The sequence below is a fragment of the Prionailurus viverrinus genome, chromosome A2 (assembly GCF_022837055.1).
Source record: "Prionailurus viverrinus isolate Anna chromosome A2, UM_Priviv_1.0, whole genome shotgun sequence".
Lineage (NCBI taxonomy): Eukaryota > Metazoa > Chordata > Mammalia > Carnivora > Felidae > Prionailurus > Prionailurus viverrinus.
The window spans coordinates 13,415,054-13,432,967 of NC_062562.1; the positions used below are offsets into that span (position 1 = coordinate 13,415,054).

A 17,914-nucleotide genomic window follows, 5' to 3' on the forward strand; every position below is an offset into this window, starting at 1 on the left:
TTCAGTCACCTCTCTGTACATGCACAGCCTCCTGTGGCCCTGAACCCCCCTAGCGGCTCCTGCCTGGTATCCTGGCTTCCTGCTTATCCCACACAGATACCAGAAGGAGCCTGCTTGCTGTCCTCCCTCTGCTCACAGCCTTCCATGGCTTCCATCATGCAGAGTAAAAAGCCAGCTTCTCGCTGGGACTCAACCTACCCTCATGCTCTGCTTTCCATCTTGCTCCCATTTGCTACACTGGCCACCTCACTGTGCCTCTAGGACCCCTCCCCCCACCCTACAGTCCAGCCTGAGGGCCTTTGCAACTGGTTATTCCCGCTGCCTAGAATGTTATTCCCCCAGGCGCTAGCAGGGATCGTAACTTCCTTCAGACTTCACCTACAAATGTCACCTGCTCGGTGCACCCTTGACTTTCCCATCAATCTTTTTGTTAGTCTGCTCACTGTACCTCCTACTCATTATTCCTGACCATGCACTCTGTGTGGGCAGGGGTCCGTCCCGCCCATCAGACCAGGAAGAGACAGGCCCAGCCTGTGGGAGGTATGAGGCCTGCCTGGTCTGGTCAAGTATTAAGGCCCAGCTGGAGGCCAGAGACATGATTAATGCTGCAGCTTGCCCAGCAGGCAGAGGAGGACTCAGGGATGCTCAGAAAACTATACGTGTCCCCAGGGCCCTGATGGGCCTGTGGTGCAGCCCTGGATGTTCCAAGTCCCCCACCCCCGCCCTCCCACCCAGCACTATCTGGTCACCATGGCAGCCATCAGTAATGGGAGAGGCGCCCCCGCCCACCAGCCCAGTCCCAGATGTGTAGAGTTTCATCTTGGCGGGACCAGCTGGAAGGCCACCAACGGGTGGGGCGGGGCAGAAATGAAAGGTGGCTCCTGGTGCTGGCAACTGAGACCTGACAAGGGGCTGCTAAGGGTCCCCTTCCCTGTTCCACCTGACGGCAGGCCTCTTCTCGCCCGAGGAGCTCATCCCCAGGCCATCCCTCCCCACCCCTGACAGATGCCTCTGCCCGGGGATTCTTCTGTCACTTCCCTCCCCTGCTGAGCTCCTCACCAGGCAGGGACGGGACAAGGGTGGGCCCTGCCACTGGGGATCCCGAGCTCTACGTCCCGTCCTGGCAACCAAGCACCACCTCTGAGGTAGATGAGGCCAGACTCTGGCAACCCAGTATCTTATCTTCTTCCTGGAGAGGCCCAGACACTGACCTAGGGACAAAGAGCACAAAGCCCCGTCCAGCTCGCAGAGCCCAGCGCGGCCTCCGGGGACTCTGCATGGGCTGTTCAGGCGGCCTTGAATGAATGCTGGTCCCCCGGGAACCTGGCCTGGCAGCTCCTTCCAGCTGTTTGGGTGGATACAGCTCAATGGTGACCTCATCTAAGAGGCCCAGCCAACACCACTCCCCTGCTTGCCTACCTCCCTCTCTCTAGATAAGAGATTCCAGCTAATTCCCTGGCTTTCTCTTATGGAGGGGTGCTCACCATGGATTTCTCTCTCCAGGTAGAGAGCTCGGTGCCTCAGCCACTGTGCCCTCCCACGCCCACAGCCCCAGCAGCAGCAGGTCTCAGTCCCGGCTGAGGACTCCCCACAGGGCAGCAGATGGTTGGGTGGGGTTGTGGAGGGGGGGGAGGTATTTGCTCCCTGCACATACCCTCCCCATGTGGCTGAACTGAGGCCGGGGCACTTCCTACCTCCCTCACCACCTACAGACGACACCGGGATCCTGGTTTTGAGCCCAGAATGCCCCTCGTAATGGCTGTGACCACCCTGTACCTCAGTTTCCCTGGATGCCAAGTGAGCTTGGGAGACACGGCTGTGCCACTTGTAGCTCAGCATCACAGGGTGGCTGTTCAAGGGGTGCGCACCTGCTGCTCGCAGACCCTGGTCTCCAGGGCTCCCCTCCCAGGAAAAACCCTGGGTGACAGTGCCCAAGACCGTCCCTTTCGAGCCATGCTTCCCACATGTCCCTCCCAAAGTGGCCAGAGCAAACATGGATCGGGGGGGTATACCTGTGGTGGAGACATTTATTGACAAAATGGGGCCAGGCTAAGCTTCTGGCCAGAAAACGTGAGAGAACACGAGGATGGGTGCCCAGCAGGGCGGGTGCAATGCCTGGCCTCGCTGTGCCACGGCCCGGGAACCGCGTCTGGGGCCAGCCTCAGGCGCTGGGAGCGTACTGCAGCACCAGCCGGTCAAAGTCATTCTCCTTCAACGTGGATTGCGAATGATGGGCGCAGAAAGAGAAACAGAGAGAACATGAGTTGGGACCCCAGTCACGGGCCTTCCCTGGCCCAGCCTGAGGGGGTCCGGGGATCTGGGACACACCGCCAGCTTGGGCTCACCTTGGCCTGGTACTCCTTGATGAAAGGGTGGGACCTGTGTGCATCCTTCAGCTGGGACAGGTAGCGGTTTGTCACCTGCAGGAGAGGTGAGGTGAGGTTAGGTGCTTAGGGGCCCCCCAAGTGGCTCTCACACACAGGGCAAGGGGAGGGGTGGGGTGGGGACCTCCCAGCTGACACCAAGCAAGAGCCGTGGTCTCCCATTACCTCTATCACCCCACCCTGAAATCAGGCTGACAGAGGACCATCAGGGGCGGGGCAGGGGCGGGGGGACCACCTGGAACAGCGCCTGGCACAGAGCCCAGGCTTAGCACACAGCTGGAGGATGTGCCACAGAGTTCAGGGTGAGGAGACTGGAAGGGACCAGGGACCCAGGCCCCAGAAGAGGGCGGAGGGCCAGGAGGAGCACAGGGCAGGTCAGGCGGGACAGGGTTAGGAGGGGAGGTGGGTTTGTTCTGGGCACACCGTACAGAGAAACCCCAGAGATCTTGGTAATGGAACCTGGACCCTAGGCAGACCCCTTGCCCCCAGCCTCACCCCACCTCCCTGGGCCTAGCCCTGACTGCACAGGGCGGGGGCATCTGTCTTCCCGAGACCAGGGGTCCATGTTATTTCTGGGGTGAGTGAGAGTCGTCCTGTCTGTGCTGCACTGCCCTAGCTCTGGGGGCCCTTCCACAAGGGATGGGTGACTGACAGGAAACCCTGGGAGGGCCCCTGGCCAACTGGGCCAGTCAGTCCTCCCACCCTCCCTGCCCTCCAACAAGGTGGGCTCACAGGAATTGTTCCCCTGGGCCCCTTTCCTCTGTTCTTTTGCCCACCCCCCACCCAGAGGTGGCACAGGTGGGGTCCCAGCTCGGCTCACCCTCTGAGCCACAGCCCACTCGTTTGTAGGGCCCATGGGAGCAGCGGCCCTATAACCCTGGCCAAGGTATGACCCTAGGGGTGCACCACCAACACCAACTTCCCAGGGCCCCTCAGGCTGATGGCAAGTGACCCCCTCCAAAGGAATGGGTTTCTGCCCGAGATCCTGAGCTTCATCTGGAGCGGGGGCCACATCACAGAGCCCTGCTCACTTCAGGCTGTCACCGTGGGGGCCAGAAAACATCCCCTGCCCCGGAAGGTCCTACCTCAGGGGGCTTGCCCAGGTGCTGTGACAGGACGATGAGGTTGATCAGTGTCTCCGGGTGGCCACTGTCCTGCAAACATGGGGGACACCAGGCGAGCAGGGTCAGCTCCCCCAGGCCTCCAACTCAGCCGGCCTGGCCCCATATGAGGCAGAAGGATGTCTTCCACTGTCCCAGGGTGAAGACGCGACCCACACAAGGTCACACCCTCAGAGGCGGGGCAGGGGGTGCTGCAAGACCCAAAGTGCACCCACTGGCCACCCTGCAAGGCAGTGACCTCGAGGCCCTCCTTTCTGCCTAGGAGGCAGCATGGTGGCGAGAGAGCCCCAGCCCCTCCCTGCCTCCCTGAAACAGCGGCTTCCCCTCTGTGCCTGCTGTCTCATCTTGCAGACTAGGATGGGACAGAGCCCCGTGGCTTATTGCTTGTGGAACGGGTGTGTTTACCATACCAATCTCAAAGTAACAGAGCCCAGGCCAAGACAGTGTCCACACCCTCAGAGCCAAGCTGTCCCTCTTGCTGTAAAAATGAGGTCTAAGACCCGGGGCAGACCCCACCCGTGCCTCCTGCTCTCCGGGGGCCTCGGCAAGAAGCTGCCGGGAAAATTACCAGAACATCCAAGCGGCTGACCTCACCCCACCCGCCCACGCTGGGCTCCAAGGCAGAGGGAACCCTGGGAACTGGCCCAGGACCCCCTTGGCCAGGAACCCCAGACGGAGCCCCTGGTGGCTCTGAGGCAGGGACACCGCAGGGAACCCTGAGGGGCACATGGAGCAGAGACACGGCAACTCGGACACACAGTGCTGTGGGCTCGAGGACCCCAGCCTCCCGCACAGACCGGGCTCCACTCCGTGGCTGCCCTTCTTTGGGGAAACTCCCCTTCTCTTGGCCTTAGTTGCCTCGCTGCTCTAATGGGGGACGACAACACGAGCTCACAGGAGCGACATTCCAAAAGGAATGGGGAAAACGGTCAGAAGCATGGGGTGGCCCACAGACACAGGGATGAGCGATGCCATGGAAGACCTACGGCCATCAGGGGGTCAGGGCCATGGGGCAGCAAGCCAGCCCAGCTGGTGTCTCAGAGAACGAGGACAGATGGGTGTCATTTGACTGGGGACCCTACTGCCCTCTCCTTCTGGGGCAGAGACGCCCCACCAGGCCAGGCCTTCCTGACTAGCCCTAACTGCATACAGAAGTCCAGCTATAGTCAGACCCTGTCAAGGAGGCGTGGGGACCCGCGCAGGCACAGGGCAGGGGGCGGGGCCGGGAGCTCCGCATGTGCGGCCCGAGGAGCACCTGACGCCCGTCCCTGATCTGCACATAGCCTTCTGATGGTAACTCAGCTCCTCCCAGAGATAAAGGAGAGAAGGCCTCCTACCGGTGTCCATTTCTCGTTATATCAAGAAATGTTTTCCAGGGGCGCCTGGGCGGCTCAGTCGGTTGAGTGGCCGACTTCAGCTCAGGTCATGATCTCACGGTTTGGGAGTTCGAGCCCCGCCTCGGGCTCTGTGCTGACAGCTCCTGTGTCTCCCTCTCTCTACTCACACTCTGTCTCCCTCTCAAAAATAAACATGAACAAATTTTTTAATTAAAAAGAAAATGTTTTCCAAAGGTGGAAAAAAAATGGATGTTTCTACTGATTATAAAAACAACACACGACCTCCGATACTGGTTGGGAGAAGACAGCTGGGGCTACCCCGAGAGGACAGTGCCCTTGGTCCCTCTTCTAGACGAGGACAGGCCAGGCAACGTCTCCCAGTCTGTGGCCTGCTCTCCCCTTGGTGATAAACGGCAGGTGTCTCTTTCAAGTACAGGCTCAGGTGACAATCACGTCGAGGCCCCCAGACCAGGTAGTCAAGGCGACAGAGAGAACGTTTGCTCCGCTCAAGCCAGCGGAAGCCCAAGCTGATGGGATCCCTCGCATTTCCGAGAGAAAAGAGAATCAACGTTTTCAGTTGCGATCCCAATTTTTAGCTGACCTGGCATTAAAATACAATCCCACGTGAACACAGCACAGGCCCCCGGGGTCTCCCTCTGCCCAGCGTGCCTCCGAAAAAGCCCGAGCCCCGCGCCGCCTGCACCAGGAGCCGGGGTGTGGGCTGGGCCCGATGTACCTTGTCCAGTGCCTCCTGCAGCACGCCTTCGGCGGCCTCCCAGCGGCCCTGGGCCATGTGGCAGGCCGCCTGCCCGTTGAGCAGCAGCAGGGTGGATGAGCACTTGTCAGCCATCTCCTGGAAGATGTAGTAGGCATCCTGCAGCTTGTCACCACCCTGCAGGGACAGTTCCAACACCACTGGCTCGTCACCCTGCCTCCCGGCCCGACCGCTGCCCGCTCCCTCCTAGAGCAGGATGCCAGCACTTCGCCAAGGTGATCCCGGTACGGGCGGCCCCTCTCTGTCACCGGCAGTCCTGACCCCAATCACTCAGGTTCTGTCTGCCTGTGAAAGACGCAGCAGCACTTTCGTGGGGGAGCCTGAGACCAAGATGTGCTTGTGGAAACACCACCAAGCTGGCACAAAGAGTGGGCAGGGTTCACCCTACTGAACTGGACAGATGTTGGAAAGCAGCCTGGGTGAGGCCTCAGGCCCCCAAGGGCAGTGCAGGCGCACGAGGATGGGGAACACATTTTTTTTTTTTTAATTTTTTTTTCAACGTTTATTTATTTTTGGGACAGAGAGAGACAGAGCATGAACGGGGGAGGGGCAGAGAGAGAGGGAGACACAGAATCGGAAACAGGCTCCAGGCTCTGAGCCATCAGCCCTGAGCCTGACGCGGGGCTCGAACTCACGGACCGTGAGATCGTGACCTGGCTGAAGTCGGACGCTTAACCGACTGCGCCACCCAGGCGCCCCGGGGAACACATTTTAAGAAACCCATACAAAAATGGCTCAGAGAAAGGAAGCCCAGCGCCAAAAGCCTGAAAAGAGGCCATTGCCAAGAGATGGGGGCAGACATGCGGGAGGGAGGGAGGGGCTGGGTGGAGGGGAAGGTAGGAGGGGGACACTGGCAACTGCCCAATGCCAAAAGCCCAGAGGGCAAGCTGAGCAGGAGCCAAGCCCCGGGTCAGCCCCACGAGGAGGCCACACTGCCAGGGTGGCCCAGTCAGTACACCAGGTCTGGTTCCAGAGCCTCCCAGCTCATCCGCTCTGGCTCTGGCTAAGCCACTCGGCTAGGAGGAGCCGGGAACGGGAACGGGATGAACAAAGTGGGAAATGAAATGTGCAAGGGGTGGGGGCTCTCCTGGGGGACGGGCCCTGGCTCCAAAGGAAGCAGAGATCCGATGTGTCCGCAGAACCCCACACCGGCATTCTCCCCACGGGAGCGGCCAGCACTGCAGGCAGGGGATACCTCCCAGCTCTCTGATGCTCCCCCCAATCCTCCAGCACGGCCCAGGGGCTCACCACAGCCAGATTGACCCATGCCGTAGCCAGCTGGGTGAGGGTAGCATCCTCGTCCTGGTCCTGCATTTTCTTCAGCTCCTTCCTGGGGACACAGGAAGGGTGGGAGGGAGCCCCCCGCGCCGCTTGCTCGCGAGGCACACACTGGTGCTGGCTCCCGGCTCTGGCCCGACAGCCCCCACCGCATACTTGTGAAGCCCACCCCAACTCTGCAGATCCCACTTCCCACGTCACATAAGGAAACTGAGGCACGGACAGCTCCACCCCTCGTCCCAGGCAACATCCTGCAGGGGTGGGCAAGTAGATGACAGTGAATCACCACAATAGACTAGAATTAAGTACTAGGAGAAGCGATCACAGCACTAATACTCTGGGCCTCGGGAAGGGCGCAGGGAGGGTCCCCATGCTAAGCGTCCCCAGCAGGCGGAGGCCTGGCTTCTCGAGAGCACGGGGTCCCGATGTGGCCTGGCCCGCTGCTCAGACAGCCCTAAGAGCCACAGGTGGGGCCAAACAGAGGCTTACCGGGCGAGGTCCAGGCGGTCCAGCTTCAGCAGGATCTGCACGGTCATGGCCATGCTGCGGGACACAGCGGGCAGTCAGGAGGCACCCTTGCCACGCTACTGCGGGGCTCACTCCGTGTGGGCGCCACCTCCGGGAACATTCCCAGGAGAGCTCAGGCCACCGGCCCTGCCTCGCAGAGGGCGACGCTGGGCAGAACCGGACTCAGACCCAGACACTGCACGCTGGGCCAAGCCTCTCACCGCTTCCTGGGGCCCTAGCTCCCACATTTCACCACTGAGTCCGCTCGGGGCTGGAGCTCTCGCCGGGTCCCAAGGTGTCCGGCTCTGACTATCCTAAGGCTAGACGCCATGTCCGCACCCCACTCCTGGTGTAAAGGCGACACTGACAACTGCCAGATGCCAGGAGCCCAGAGAGCAAGCTGAGCAGCCAAGCGCAGGGTCGGCCCCCAGAGCAGGGCGTGAGTTCGGTCACAAAGGTGCTGCGGGGGGGGCGGCTCTTACCCCCTCTGTTCCCGCACCCACGGCTTCCCTCTGCCTGACAGCTGTGCCCACTGATGACCTACGTAGACACTTGTTCCCACCTTTTCCCACCAGCTCGTGACCCAACAGCCAGCTCAGCCTCTGCAGGAGTCTGAGGAACAAGTGCAGAGTCCGCTGCCTTGTAGGCCGTGCGCCGGACCTACTTCTAAGCCGCCGTGAATCCCTTTCTGGACTGACGGGGGATGTAAACAGACACAAAATGAATGTGTGGGGACCAACCAACAGAGGGACAGCAGGCAGCAGAGTTTACAGAGGACGGTTGTTGCTCCCTCTGGGCCAGAGCACCGGACACAGCAGCCTGGACGCGATGCTGGCCCAGAGTCCCCCCCGGGGCGGGGGGGGGGGGGGGGCGGGGAGGGGAGGGCGGCTGCGCGCTGCAAGGGGCTTCAGCACCCCAGCCCTGGAGTGCCCCGAACGGTGGGCCAGCCTCAGGGGAGGGCCTGGGGGAACCTGGGGAGGGCAAGGAAAGGCCAGGGCCCAGGGCCCAAGAACACAAAGGCTTCATGTGGGGGTGGGGGTATAGAAACCACAGGCAGAAACAAAGGTGCTTTCTACTCTGCCATCGGGGACAGAGGGTTTCCAGTCCCAGGAGCCGTGTCCTTGGGAACAGCAGTCCAGTCGTGCAGAAAGGAGTGTCTCCTGGACCGAGAACGGGAGCTGCTGCCTGAATGGGAAGCCTGGGCCCCACCAGTCTCTCAGGGCAGCCCCCCACCGTTCCCATGACAACGCCAACAAGGCCTCGAGTCGCCTGGAGCCCAGAGGGGCCGCTCAGGCCTCCAGGCCTTCCCCCGGGGACAGGGTGGACACTCACCACTCGAGGCTGTCCCCCTGGTGCAGGGCACGCAGGGCTGCATCCGGGTTCTGGTCATGGAAGTAGATGGAGGCGGCCATCAGCAAGAAGGTGGTGTTGGTCACATCCACGCTCCTGCTCATCTCCCGGTCCAGCTCGGCAACAATCGAGTCCCTATAACACCAGGCTGTTTAGGGCCTGCAGGCAGGGGTGGGCAGCAGCCTCAGCCCCCGCAGGAGCAGACGGGTCCAGAGAGGCGGAGTCAGGCCCCCAGGGGAACACAAGAGCTGCAAGTGTCTCCGGCGAGCCCCACTGGGTGCCAGCTTCACCGCCCTCCCACAAGGCACTTCTCACCCTCACACAGAAACTGAGGCTGGGTGGTTTCAGGCCTGGTGAGGGGACGTGCTGCAGGACGGGCCATGTCCACAAAGCAGCACAAATGACCGCCAAAGCCTACGGCTCTCCTGGCCCTCAGAGTTGGGGGGCTGTAGTGTCCACACCACCCCTGGACATGGAGGGACAGGCTGACTCGCCAGAGGTGGCTTCATGGAGACTGGAAGCGACACAGACGAATCTCACACCAGTGACGTCGCTGCCTCTTCAGTGAGGCCGGCTGCACTTGGCAGGTGGGCAACATGACGGACTGGGAGCCGGGCTGGGGTCAAGGCTTAGCCGAGGATCAGCCAGTTCCCCCACAGGCCACAGGACACCCGAGCCATGATCTGCTTACAGAAAACAGTCAAGACCCCTCGTTTCAAAAGGACGCTGAGCAGTGGACAAGAGAAGGCAAGCAAGGGCCAGGCCCCGAGTCGCTGCCGGACAAAAGCTGCTGTCCAGGGTCCACGGGATCTCCGCAAATGTGTGCATGTCACGCGGGCTGCGGGGGCGGCTACTGGTCAAGGATCTGTGTCTGAGGGCCCCTGGAGATGGTGACATGCCAGGTGCCCGACAGACACACGACTTCAAATCAGAGACTATGTCCCGCTCTGCACACCTGAACCGCATACAGGGTGCGACACAGAGTTGGTGTGGAGCCCTCAAGGCCACCGCGTGAAGTCTCCTGCCTGGTTTGTGGCACCGAGAGGAGACACGCTGCGTGCTGTTACTGTGACGTCAGTGTCCTGACGCTGTTACCCTGACAAACCATTGTTAACCTTCTGGTTCTGGTGCTTTCTCCACAGCCTGCTTGCTGGGCTAAGGGGCAGCAGTTTGCGCTGCCAGGATGGACGCAGCCTGAACCACTGTCTTCCTGAGGCCCTGCTCCGACAGGGCCCCAGAGTCCCCTCCTCTTCTGAAAGGAGAATGGCGCCTGTCATCCAGCTCATGAGGTGCGGAGGGAGACATGATAGGCTCAGGGAGCCGCCTGTCTTGCTGTCCTGGGGCTGCCGTCACAAAGCACCACAAGCCGGGGGGATGAAGACAACAGAGACGGACTCTCACAGTTCTGGAAGGAAGAAGTCCGATAGCCAAGTGTGGGCAGGGACGGCTCCCTCTGAGGCCTCTGAGGGCAAATCCATCCCGGGCCTCTCTCCTGGCTGCCCACCGTCCTTGGCATCCCTTGGCTTCTGTGTCACCCCGATTCTACCTCCCTCTTCACACGGCCTTCTCCTCTGTATCTTCTCCATCTTCTCTCCGGTCTCTTATGAGGACACCAGTCCCTGGATTCAGGGTCCACCCCACATCCAGGATGCTCTCAAGACCCTTGACTAGTTCTATTTGCAAAGAACTCATTTCCCACGATGCTCCATTCACGGGTTCTGGGGGTCAGAACCTGGGGGCCCCATTCAGCGGTCACTGCCGACAAGTAAATCCCCCCGAGCCTCCCGCTTCAAGGGCGAAGGAGCCCAATCAGAACACGGGACACAGAACGCTGTCTTCTGTAAGAGCAGTGGTGGGGGTCACAGCAGATGGTCTCGCCCATGCCGGGGACCCAAAGACTCGGGCCTATGAGAGTAGCATGGCCATCAACAAGGTCACAATCAGGTCCTGGCTAAGAAGTTCCATCGGGCAGAGGTTGGGAAAGGCCCTTCTCTGAAGCTCCTTGCCGCTATGCGGGATGCTCCAGGGTGGTGGTGGTCTCGGGGCCGGGCAATGGGGCAGGGGAAGACCCACAGAGCAGAGCGTCTCCCTGTCATGGGCTAGGCTGCTGCCCTATCTCAGGCGCCCCCTGGGGAGCACTTTACCTTCCTGATCCGAGGGGGCCTCAAAACCAACCATTCCTGGGGGGGGGGCGGGGAACGGAAGTGCAGAGGAGCCACGGAGCCTGCCGGGTCATGCTGGTGCTCCACGCAAGGGAGAGGCGGGGCCACACGGCTCCCCCCTGCAGAGCCGAGGCAGAGGCAGACCCAAGCACCTGGGCAAGCATCCTGCCAGCAACGGACGGAATGGCTCAGGCAAATGCCCAAGCGGGGTAGGAATATGCTTTCACTGAGGTTCAGGGAGGTGAGGAGGTGGGGAGAGACGCCCCCCAGCACCCGCCCCCGTCCTCACCTCTGGCTGTCGTTGGCCAGGTACTCAGCGAACATGCGCACGGCCTGGAGCTCGGGGGCTGAGGAGGGCTTGATCTCGTCTAGGACCACACCGTACTTCCTCTGCAGTGAAGACAAGCACACCATCAGCTTGGCCCGCTCTCCCTGCGGGGTCTACACCTCAGTCCCCAGGAACACATGAGAGCTTTGCAGGGCTCTAGCATCACCCTGGCAGAGCCCCAACACCTGGAACCAGCACCCACCACCCCCAGGGACCCCTTAGCCTACCAGGTGCTGGCCCTGCCACAGCACCTGCTTGGAGCCAATACAGTGTCCCTTGTCACCTGTCAGGCCACAATGCCCACCACTCTAGCCGAAGACCCCGGCTGCTCACTGTCCAGCCCCCGGTGCTGAGGTGACAGGGTGAGGGCCCTGCCAGCTCTGGGCGGGGGGCGGGAAACGCGTCGCCCAGGGGCAGGGGGTCTGGACATGCACTTCTATAAACTGGGACATATACCTCTCCCTGCTGACACTCAGAACTGGTGGTGATGATCACTGCTGGGAGGGGAACTGGAGTCAGGGGTCCATTTTTCATCACACTCCTTTCCAGGTAGTTTTAATGTTTTTGCATCCACGTAGAGGTGTTTGTTTTTTTTTTTTTAAATGCAGGTATACATCCCAGGGAGATTCCAAGGTACACCGGGGCAGCCCCTCTGCTGGGGGCCACACACACCGTTCACCCTCAAGGTCAAGGGGTAGGGGCGGGTCTTGGCCAACAGGAGGGCGGAGGTCCCATCAGGCCCCAGAACACTCCACAGAGGGAAAGATATGAACAGACCCAGGAAACCACTGAAGGCCTGATGTGAGGTAGAGGCAGCTGTGAAGCCATGTGCCACAATCCAAGGCGGGGGGGGCAAGGGACAAGGGAGGCTGGCTGCCTGTGGGCCCTGGGGTGGGGGTGGGCATGTGGGATTCTCTTTACTATCTACTTGATTATTCTGCAAACCCGAAGCTGTACCGAACAAATGAAATCTGATTATGTAACAGAAAAAGAAAAAAAAAAGAAAGAAAAGGGAGAAATCACTACCCTGGCCCCCCGGCCTGGTGAGCCTATAACCTTGGGAAATGGCCACCTACTTGTGGAGGCCACAGCAACTGCCCCTGCCATCCTCTGTCTGCCACAACCCCCCTCCCCCCAGGACTCTGTTCCTCTCCTGTCCCTGGGACACCGGAGGTCACGGCCTGCGCTCACCTGTGCAAGGTATGCTCTGTACAGAAAGACATCCCTTTCCACGTCTCTCGCTGGGCTTGATGGCTGAGGAAACAGAGGCAGGTCAGGACACTTGGGAGTTGGGTGCCAGACAGGTCTTCAGTAGAGGCCAAGAGCAGGCAGCGTCTCCAGTGGATTCCAGGCCTGAGTCCCAGCCCTGATCTTGTCCCACACGACCACCACCCCAGGAAGGGGCTCAATCCTCACCCCTGTTCGTCCAGGTGAGGGAAAGTGGAGCACCCACTCCCTCTGCACAGCAAGGGGCCAGGGTGGAGCCCACACCTTTAACCGCGGGACACATGGCCCTCATACCGACAGGGGCCCCCAGGGTGCAGCAGATTGAGACAGAAGTTGCTCGATGGTACACGTGGTCCAAGATGTTGGGGGGAAAGGCCCTAGTGCCTAGGTTTGTAAAAGTAGAGAAAACAGGCCCACGAGGGTTCCCATCCAGAGGTGGACGGGTGATTCTGCAGAACTGATGAGACCCAGGAGATGTGCAAAGGGGACTTTATTTTTTTGTAGCAAATATTTCTATGGGGCATGTTCCTGTCTTGTTTTTGTCCCAAAACCCTCTTTAAACACGCAAAAGAGAAGAAACAAAGGTTTGCTTCACTCAGAGGGCCTCTCTAGGAGAGCTCAGCTGGGCTGTCCTGGTGCAGTGACATCGGTGTCCAGCCTGGGCCATGCCCCTCAGCCCCACTACCGCAGAGCTGGGGAGGTGACATCACACAGTGGTCGCTCTGGGACTGTGTCCCCAGCCAGGCGACGAAGTTATGGGGAGGCCGACCAGAGCCAGGAAAAGAAGAAGGCTCACAGGACTTGGGCAGAAGCCGTGTGCGGAGGGCTGGGCAGACCTCCAGGTCTAAAGAAACAAAAATGGCATCTTTCTGAACAAATGCTTCTCAGCCGTTTCCTGCTTGGGGATAGCTCGTCAGAATGACCTGAGAACAAAGCCAGGAGGCCCATAACCACCAGTGATGGCCAGCTCGAGTGGCCGCTCACCACTCTCAGATGGCTCAGAGGCGCAGCCAGGCCTGAGGATGAGTGCCATCGGGGGGCCAGGGATGGGGTGGGGGCTACTGTCAGTATGGTCACACTGGACCTTCAGCTTCTTGAGGCTGTCTTCACTGCTCTGTCCCTAACACCTGGGCAGTACCTATTATCTTGCAGGCACTTAAGAAATGTCTGACAGAGGAGCACCTGGGTGGCTCAGCTGGTTAAGCATCAGACCTCGGTTCAGGTCACGATCTCACGGGTTCGTGGGTTCGAGCCCCGCGTCGGGCTCTGTGCTGACGGCTCAGAGCCCGGAGCCTGCTTCGGATTCTGTGTCTCCCTCTCTCTCTGCCCCTCCCCCGCTCATGCTCTGTCTCTGTCTCTCAAAAATAAACATTAACAAAAAAAAAAAAAAAAAAAATGTCTGACGGGGCACCCGGGTGGCTCAGCCGGTTAAGTGTCCAACTCTCAATTTCAGCTCAGGTCACGATCTCACAGTTCGTGGGTCCGAGCCCTGCGTTGGGGCTCTGTGGTAATGGCACACAGCCTGCTTGGGATCTTTCTCTCCCTCTCTCTCTGTTCCTCCCCTGCTCTCTCTCTCTCAAACACAAATAAGCTTTATTAAAACAAACGAACGAACAAACAAAAGCAATGTCTGACAGATAAGGGAAAGTCTTAATGGCGACACAGCACTACATCTAATCACTACATCTATAAGGGCAGTGACCCAACACGTGTTCTACCTGGGGCCACCTCAGAGCTGGCAGAGCTTGGGGTCACCTGTAATGAACTGCCATAAACTGGGTGGCCTGAAATAACACAATTATTCTCTCAAGGTCCTGGAGGCTAGAAGTTCAAAGTCAAGGTGTCAGCAGGAACATGCTCCCATCAAAGGCTTATCCTAAATCCCAGATGATCTCATCTAGAGATCCTTTATGGAATTATACCTGCCACGATCTTTTTCCCAAATGAGTCACATTCACAGGTTCTGGGTGAACATATCTTTTGGGGGATACCGTTCAACTCAGCATAGGCTGCCCAAGAGGGTTTAGGTGGCCCATGGACCACATCAAATGGCCCAGTGGGGACAGTATTCCCATTCTGGATGCATCAGGGAGAATGTCATAGTTTCGGGCCAGTGCGTGTTTCCCACGTCCCCCAAAAGGAAGCGGCTCCCTGGCTCAGAGGCTGGGCTGCGGCCTGCCTCCACCCGCAGTGACCATCACCTCTTGTTTTCAGTCATTCCCTTAGTACAGGAGGTCACACTGGTCCTCCCTTTCAGCAGCGACGGAAAGTTTGCACGTTATGACACGAGAAGACTCAAGAGAACGTATTGCTGTGATGTAAGCAGAACAGACGCACGAGAGGAGCCAGACAGCAGAGCATGAGTGTGACACTGAATTTCACAGTGACCCTAGTGAGACAGGTGTCATCGTTCCCATTGGACAGACAGGGAAACAGGCGCAGAGAGGTACAGCGACTCAGCCCTGGCTGCAGAGAGTCGTAACAGGGCCAGAGGCTGAGCACGGGTCTGTCTCAGTCTTCTTACCGTCTATACTACCCAGCAAGGAGGCGGGCACACAACTGTGGTGGTGAGTCGAATAAGGGACACCCCCACCCCCCGGCCCCGGCCCAGCGAAGTCCGTACCAGGCCCTGGAATCTGTGAACAGCTTACATGTCACAAAAGGGACCTCACAAAGGTTATGGACCCTAAAATGGGAAGAGTATGCCGGGTTACGGGGGAGGGCCCAGCCTAATCACAGAATCTTAATGGCAAGAACTTTAATAGCAGAGAATAGACAGAAATAATGCAGCAGCAGGAGAAATCCAAGCAAGCCCAAGTGTGAGAAGGATTCTGTGGCTGGTTCTGACGTGGAGAGACCACACGCAAGGTTGAGGACTGGAGAGGAGCCTCTGTGAACTAAGGCTGACCCCGGGGCTCAGAGCTAGCAACCTGAATGAGTCTGAAAGCATATGCGCCCCTAGGACCTCCAGAAAAGACAGAGCCTGGCCAACACCTTGATTTTAGCCTGGTGCAAGCCACGGAGAACTTCCCACCTGCAGAAACCGACCGAGAGATAATGCATTTGTTTTGTTGCAAGCCTTTGTGGCCATTCATCATGGCAACGCCAAAAAATGAATATAATCAAACAAGTGTTATTTCACACGTAACAGCTTCCTGAAGCCCATTTCAGGCATTGTCCCCGATATACAGATGAATGTCGAGGAAACCAGGTATACCGTCAGAGGTCAACGGTCGGAAGCAGGAGAAAGGAAGCCTTCCCTCCTTCAAAGTCCAAATTCCTCCCAAGCCTCTGGCGGCCTCAGTGAAGAGCTCTGCCATTCCTTTGCTTGGTGCGCCAAAGGCCTCCCACAGCTTCAGAATAAAATCCAAACCCCAACTGTGGCTCCCAGGGCCCTTCCTGTCCCCCTGCCCACTTCATTCTCCATCCTCCCCCTCGCTCACCCCACTTCCGCTACACCGGCCTTTTATGCTTTGACTACACGGCACTCATCTCTGCCTCGGCACCTTTGCCGCAATTTAGGGGGTTAGATGCTTCTCGAGGTTAAGTCTCAGGTTCAAATGACAGTCAGTGAGGCTGACAGGCCACCAGGGGCTTACCGGACCACTCCCACCTGGAGCAGCCTCCTCCCCACCATTTTCCAACTCAGCACTGGTTTTTGTTTTTTTTTTTTAAGAGAGGTGTATGTAGGTTTTTTTTAAGTTTATATATATATATATATATATATATATATTTTTTTTTTTTTTTTTTTTTTTTTTAAATCATCTCTACACCCAACGTGGGGCTTGAACTCAGAACCCTGAGATCAAGAGTTGCATGTTCTTCTGACCGAGTCAGCCAGGCGCCCTTCGCTCAGCACTCTCTACCTCACCTTGCCCCCTTAAGCGCTCAAGCTGTTATTACATATTCACTCACTTCTTTACTTGTTTAATCTCTTTGGAACACTAGGCCGTGTACAAGTTTAAACAAAAAAAAGAAAGACTCCGTTGAAAAGAGAACCACGAGGCCAGAAGGGGGCGCTCTCAAGCCCTGACATTCCAAGTCAAAAGCAGACCCCAGCAAAAGAGAGGTACCATGATTCCCCCCCCAAGAAGACTACACTTTAGTACCCCCACAGGAGAACAAAAGATCTCCTCCCGGGGTAACTGCCTAGCCAAGAAGAGACTGTCACAACTCAGGCAATGAAAAGCCACTACACTTCAAGCTCCCAGTTTACTCCAAAGGATTTTCTGTTTATAACAGCCCCTCTCAACTCCCCCCTTTCCTCTGTGAAAAAGCAGTCCTCTCCTTTGATCTCTGGACATGCCTACGGTTTTGCCATAGGTTACACGTCCCAAACTGCAATTCTCCCTTAATCCCCAATAAACTCCTTTTGCCTGTAAAATAGATGAGTTTTCTTTTTAAGGTTAACAACCATGAGGGCAGGCATGACCCTGTCAAGTTCACTGCTCTTAAAGATTCGCCAACGGTTCACTCTCAAAGTGTCTGTAACGTCCGTGTCCCTCCCTAAAAGTTCCTGCTAAAGGACCTGTCAGGCTGGGCCCTGCCTGACAAGGCTATTTTCTAGCTCTCGAAAGGCCAGCCTCATTTCCATCACTATCCATCACACCACCCCCTGACTTCTTGTTTATTTGCTCAGCCACTGTCCCCCCTGGGAGCCTGAGCTTTCCAAGAGACCTCGGGGTGTTGTCACTGCTTTGAGCCCAGCACGAATACACCGCCTCGACCCATTGGGAAGCTCAATGAGGAATGAAAGAATGAATGGGCAAGTACGGGGAGATATAACCAGGCTGGTGGGGCAGGCAAAGTCGGGGAAAACATTTCTCTCTCGAGCGGCGGTGCTAGCCTTCCAAAATGACAACAAACAACAGTCCCTGCTTCACGAGTAACGAGGGTATGGTGGCACACGTGGGCCCTCCCCAAGTGAAAATTACTACTACTATTATTATTATTATTATTATTACAGTAGTACAAACGCCTCCCTTACTCAAATGCCTTCCATGGCGCAGAGCAAGCTCTCGGAGTGAGAAGTATCACAAACTGTCACGGCTTTGAGTTTTGTCATAAGAAAAGGGTAATTCCTCACAGCGCTCTGAAGAGATACGTGGCGGGGGTGGGGGTGGGGGGATGCCGCGAGAAGAAGGAAGATTTTTAAAATCAGGGCGCGACCAGTGGCCACCAGGAAGCGGCTTTCGCCGCCACCTTCCCCTCGCCTCCAAGCGGCCGCACCTTCACCCGCTGAGCCTCGTTAATGCACTGCTGGTAGCTGCCAATGTAGAAGGCATTCTTCACGTCGAACAGCTCGTCCACTTCCCCGGAGCCGCCAGAGGCCGAGACCGGAGCCGGAGGCGCCATATCGCCGCGGTCCCAGTCGTTCCCCTTCCGGAGGGACACGTCGGACGGAAGCAGGGATTCGCTGCAAAGCGCTCTGGGAAATGGAGTCTA

The 17,914-nt window shown here is 58.2% G+C and overlaps 1 protein-coding gene across 1 annotated transcript; it reads right to left on the bottom strand.

Annotated features, from left to right (window-relative positions):
• Window positions 1-2,013: 2,013 nt before the first annotated feature.
• COPE (COPI coat complex subunit epsilon) lies at window positions 2,014-17,890 on the bottom strand. Its single transcript, XM_047850547.1, has 10 exons — window positions 17,699-17,890; window positions 12,434-12,496; window positions 11,204-11,304; window positions 8,735-8,887; window positions 7,385-7,438; window positions 6,866-6,947; window positions 5,579-5,734; window positions 3,470-3,538; window positions 2,346-2,420; window positions 2,014-2,209 (listed from the first exon to the last, which is right to left on the bottom strand). Exons 1-10 carry the CDS (start codon window positions 17,822-17,824, stop codon window positions 2,162-2,164), a joined length of 927 nt encoding a protein of 308 aa, XP_047706503.1. The 5' UTR covers window positions 17,825-17,890; the 3' UTR covers window positions 2,014-2,161.
• Window positions 17,891-17,914: the final 24 nt, after the last annotated feature.

Coding starts and splice junctions, on each gene's coding strand:
- COPE (XM_047850547.1), bottom strand. CDS start 17,824: ATGGCGCCTCCGGCTCCGGTCTCGGCCTCTGGCGGCTCCGGGGAAGTG. Junction 8,888..11,203: donor CTGGCCAACGACAGCCAGAG/GTGAGGACGGGG, acceptor CTGGTGTTATAG/GGACTCGATTGTTGCCGAGC. Junction 2,210..2,345: donor TCAAGGAGTACCAGGCCAAG/GTGAGCCCAAGC, acceptor TCCACGTTGAAG/GAGAATGACTTTGACCGGCT.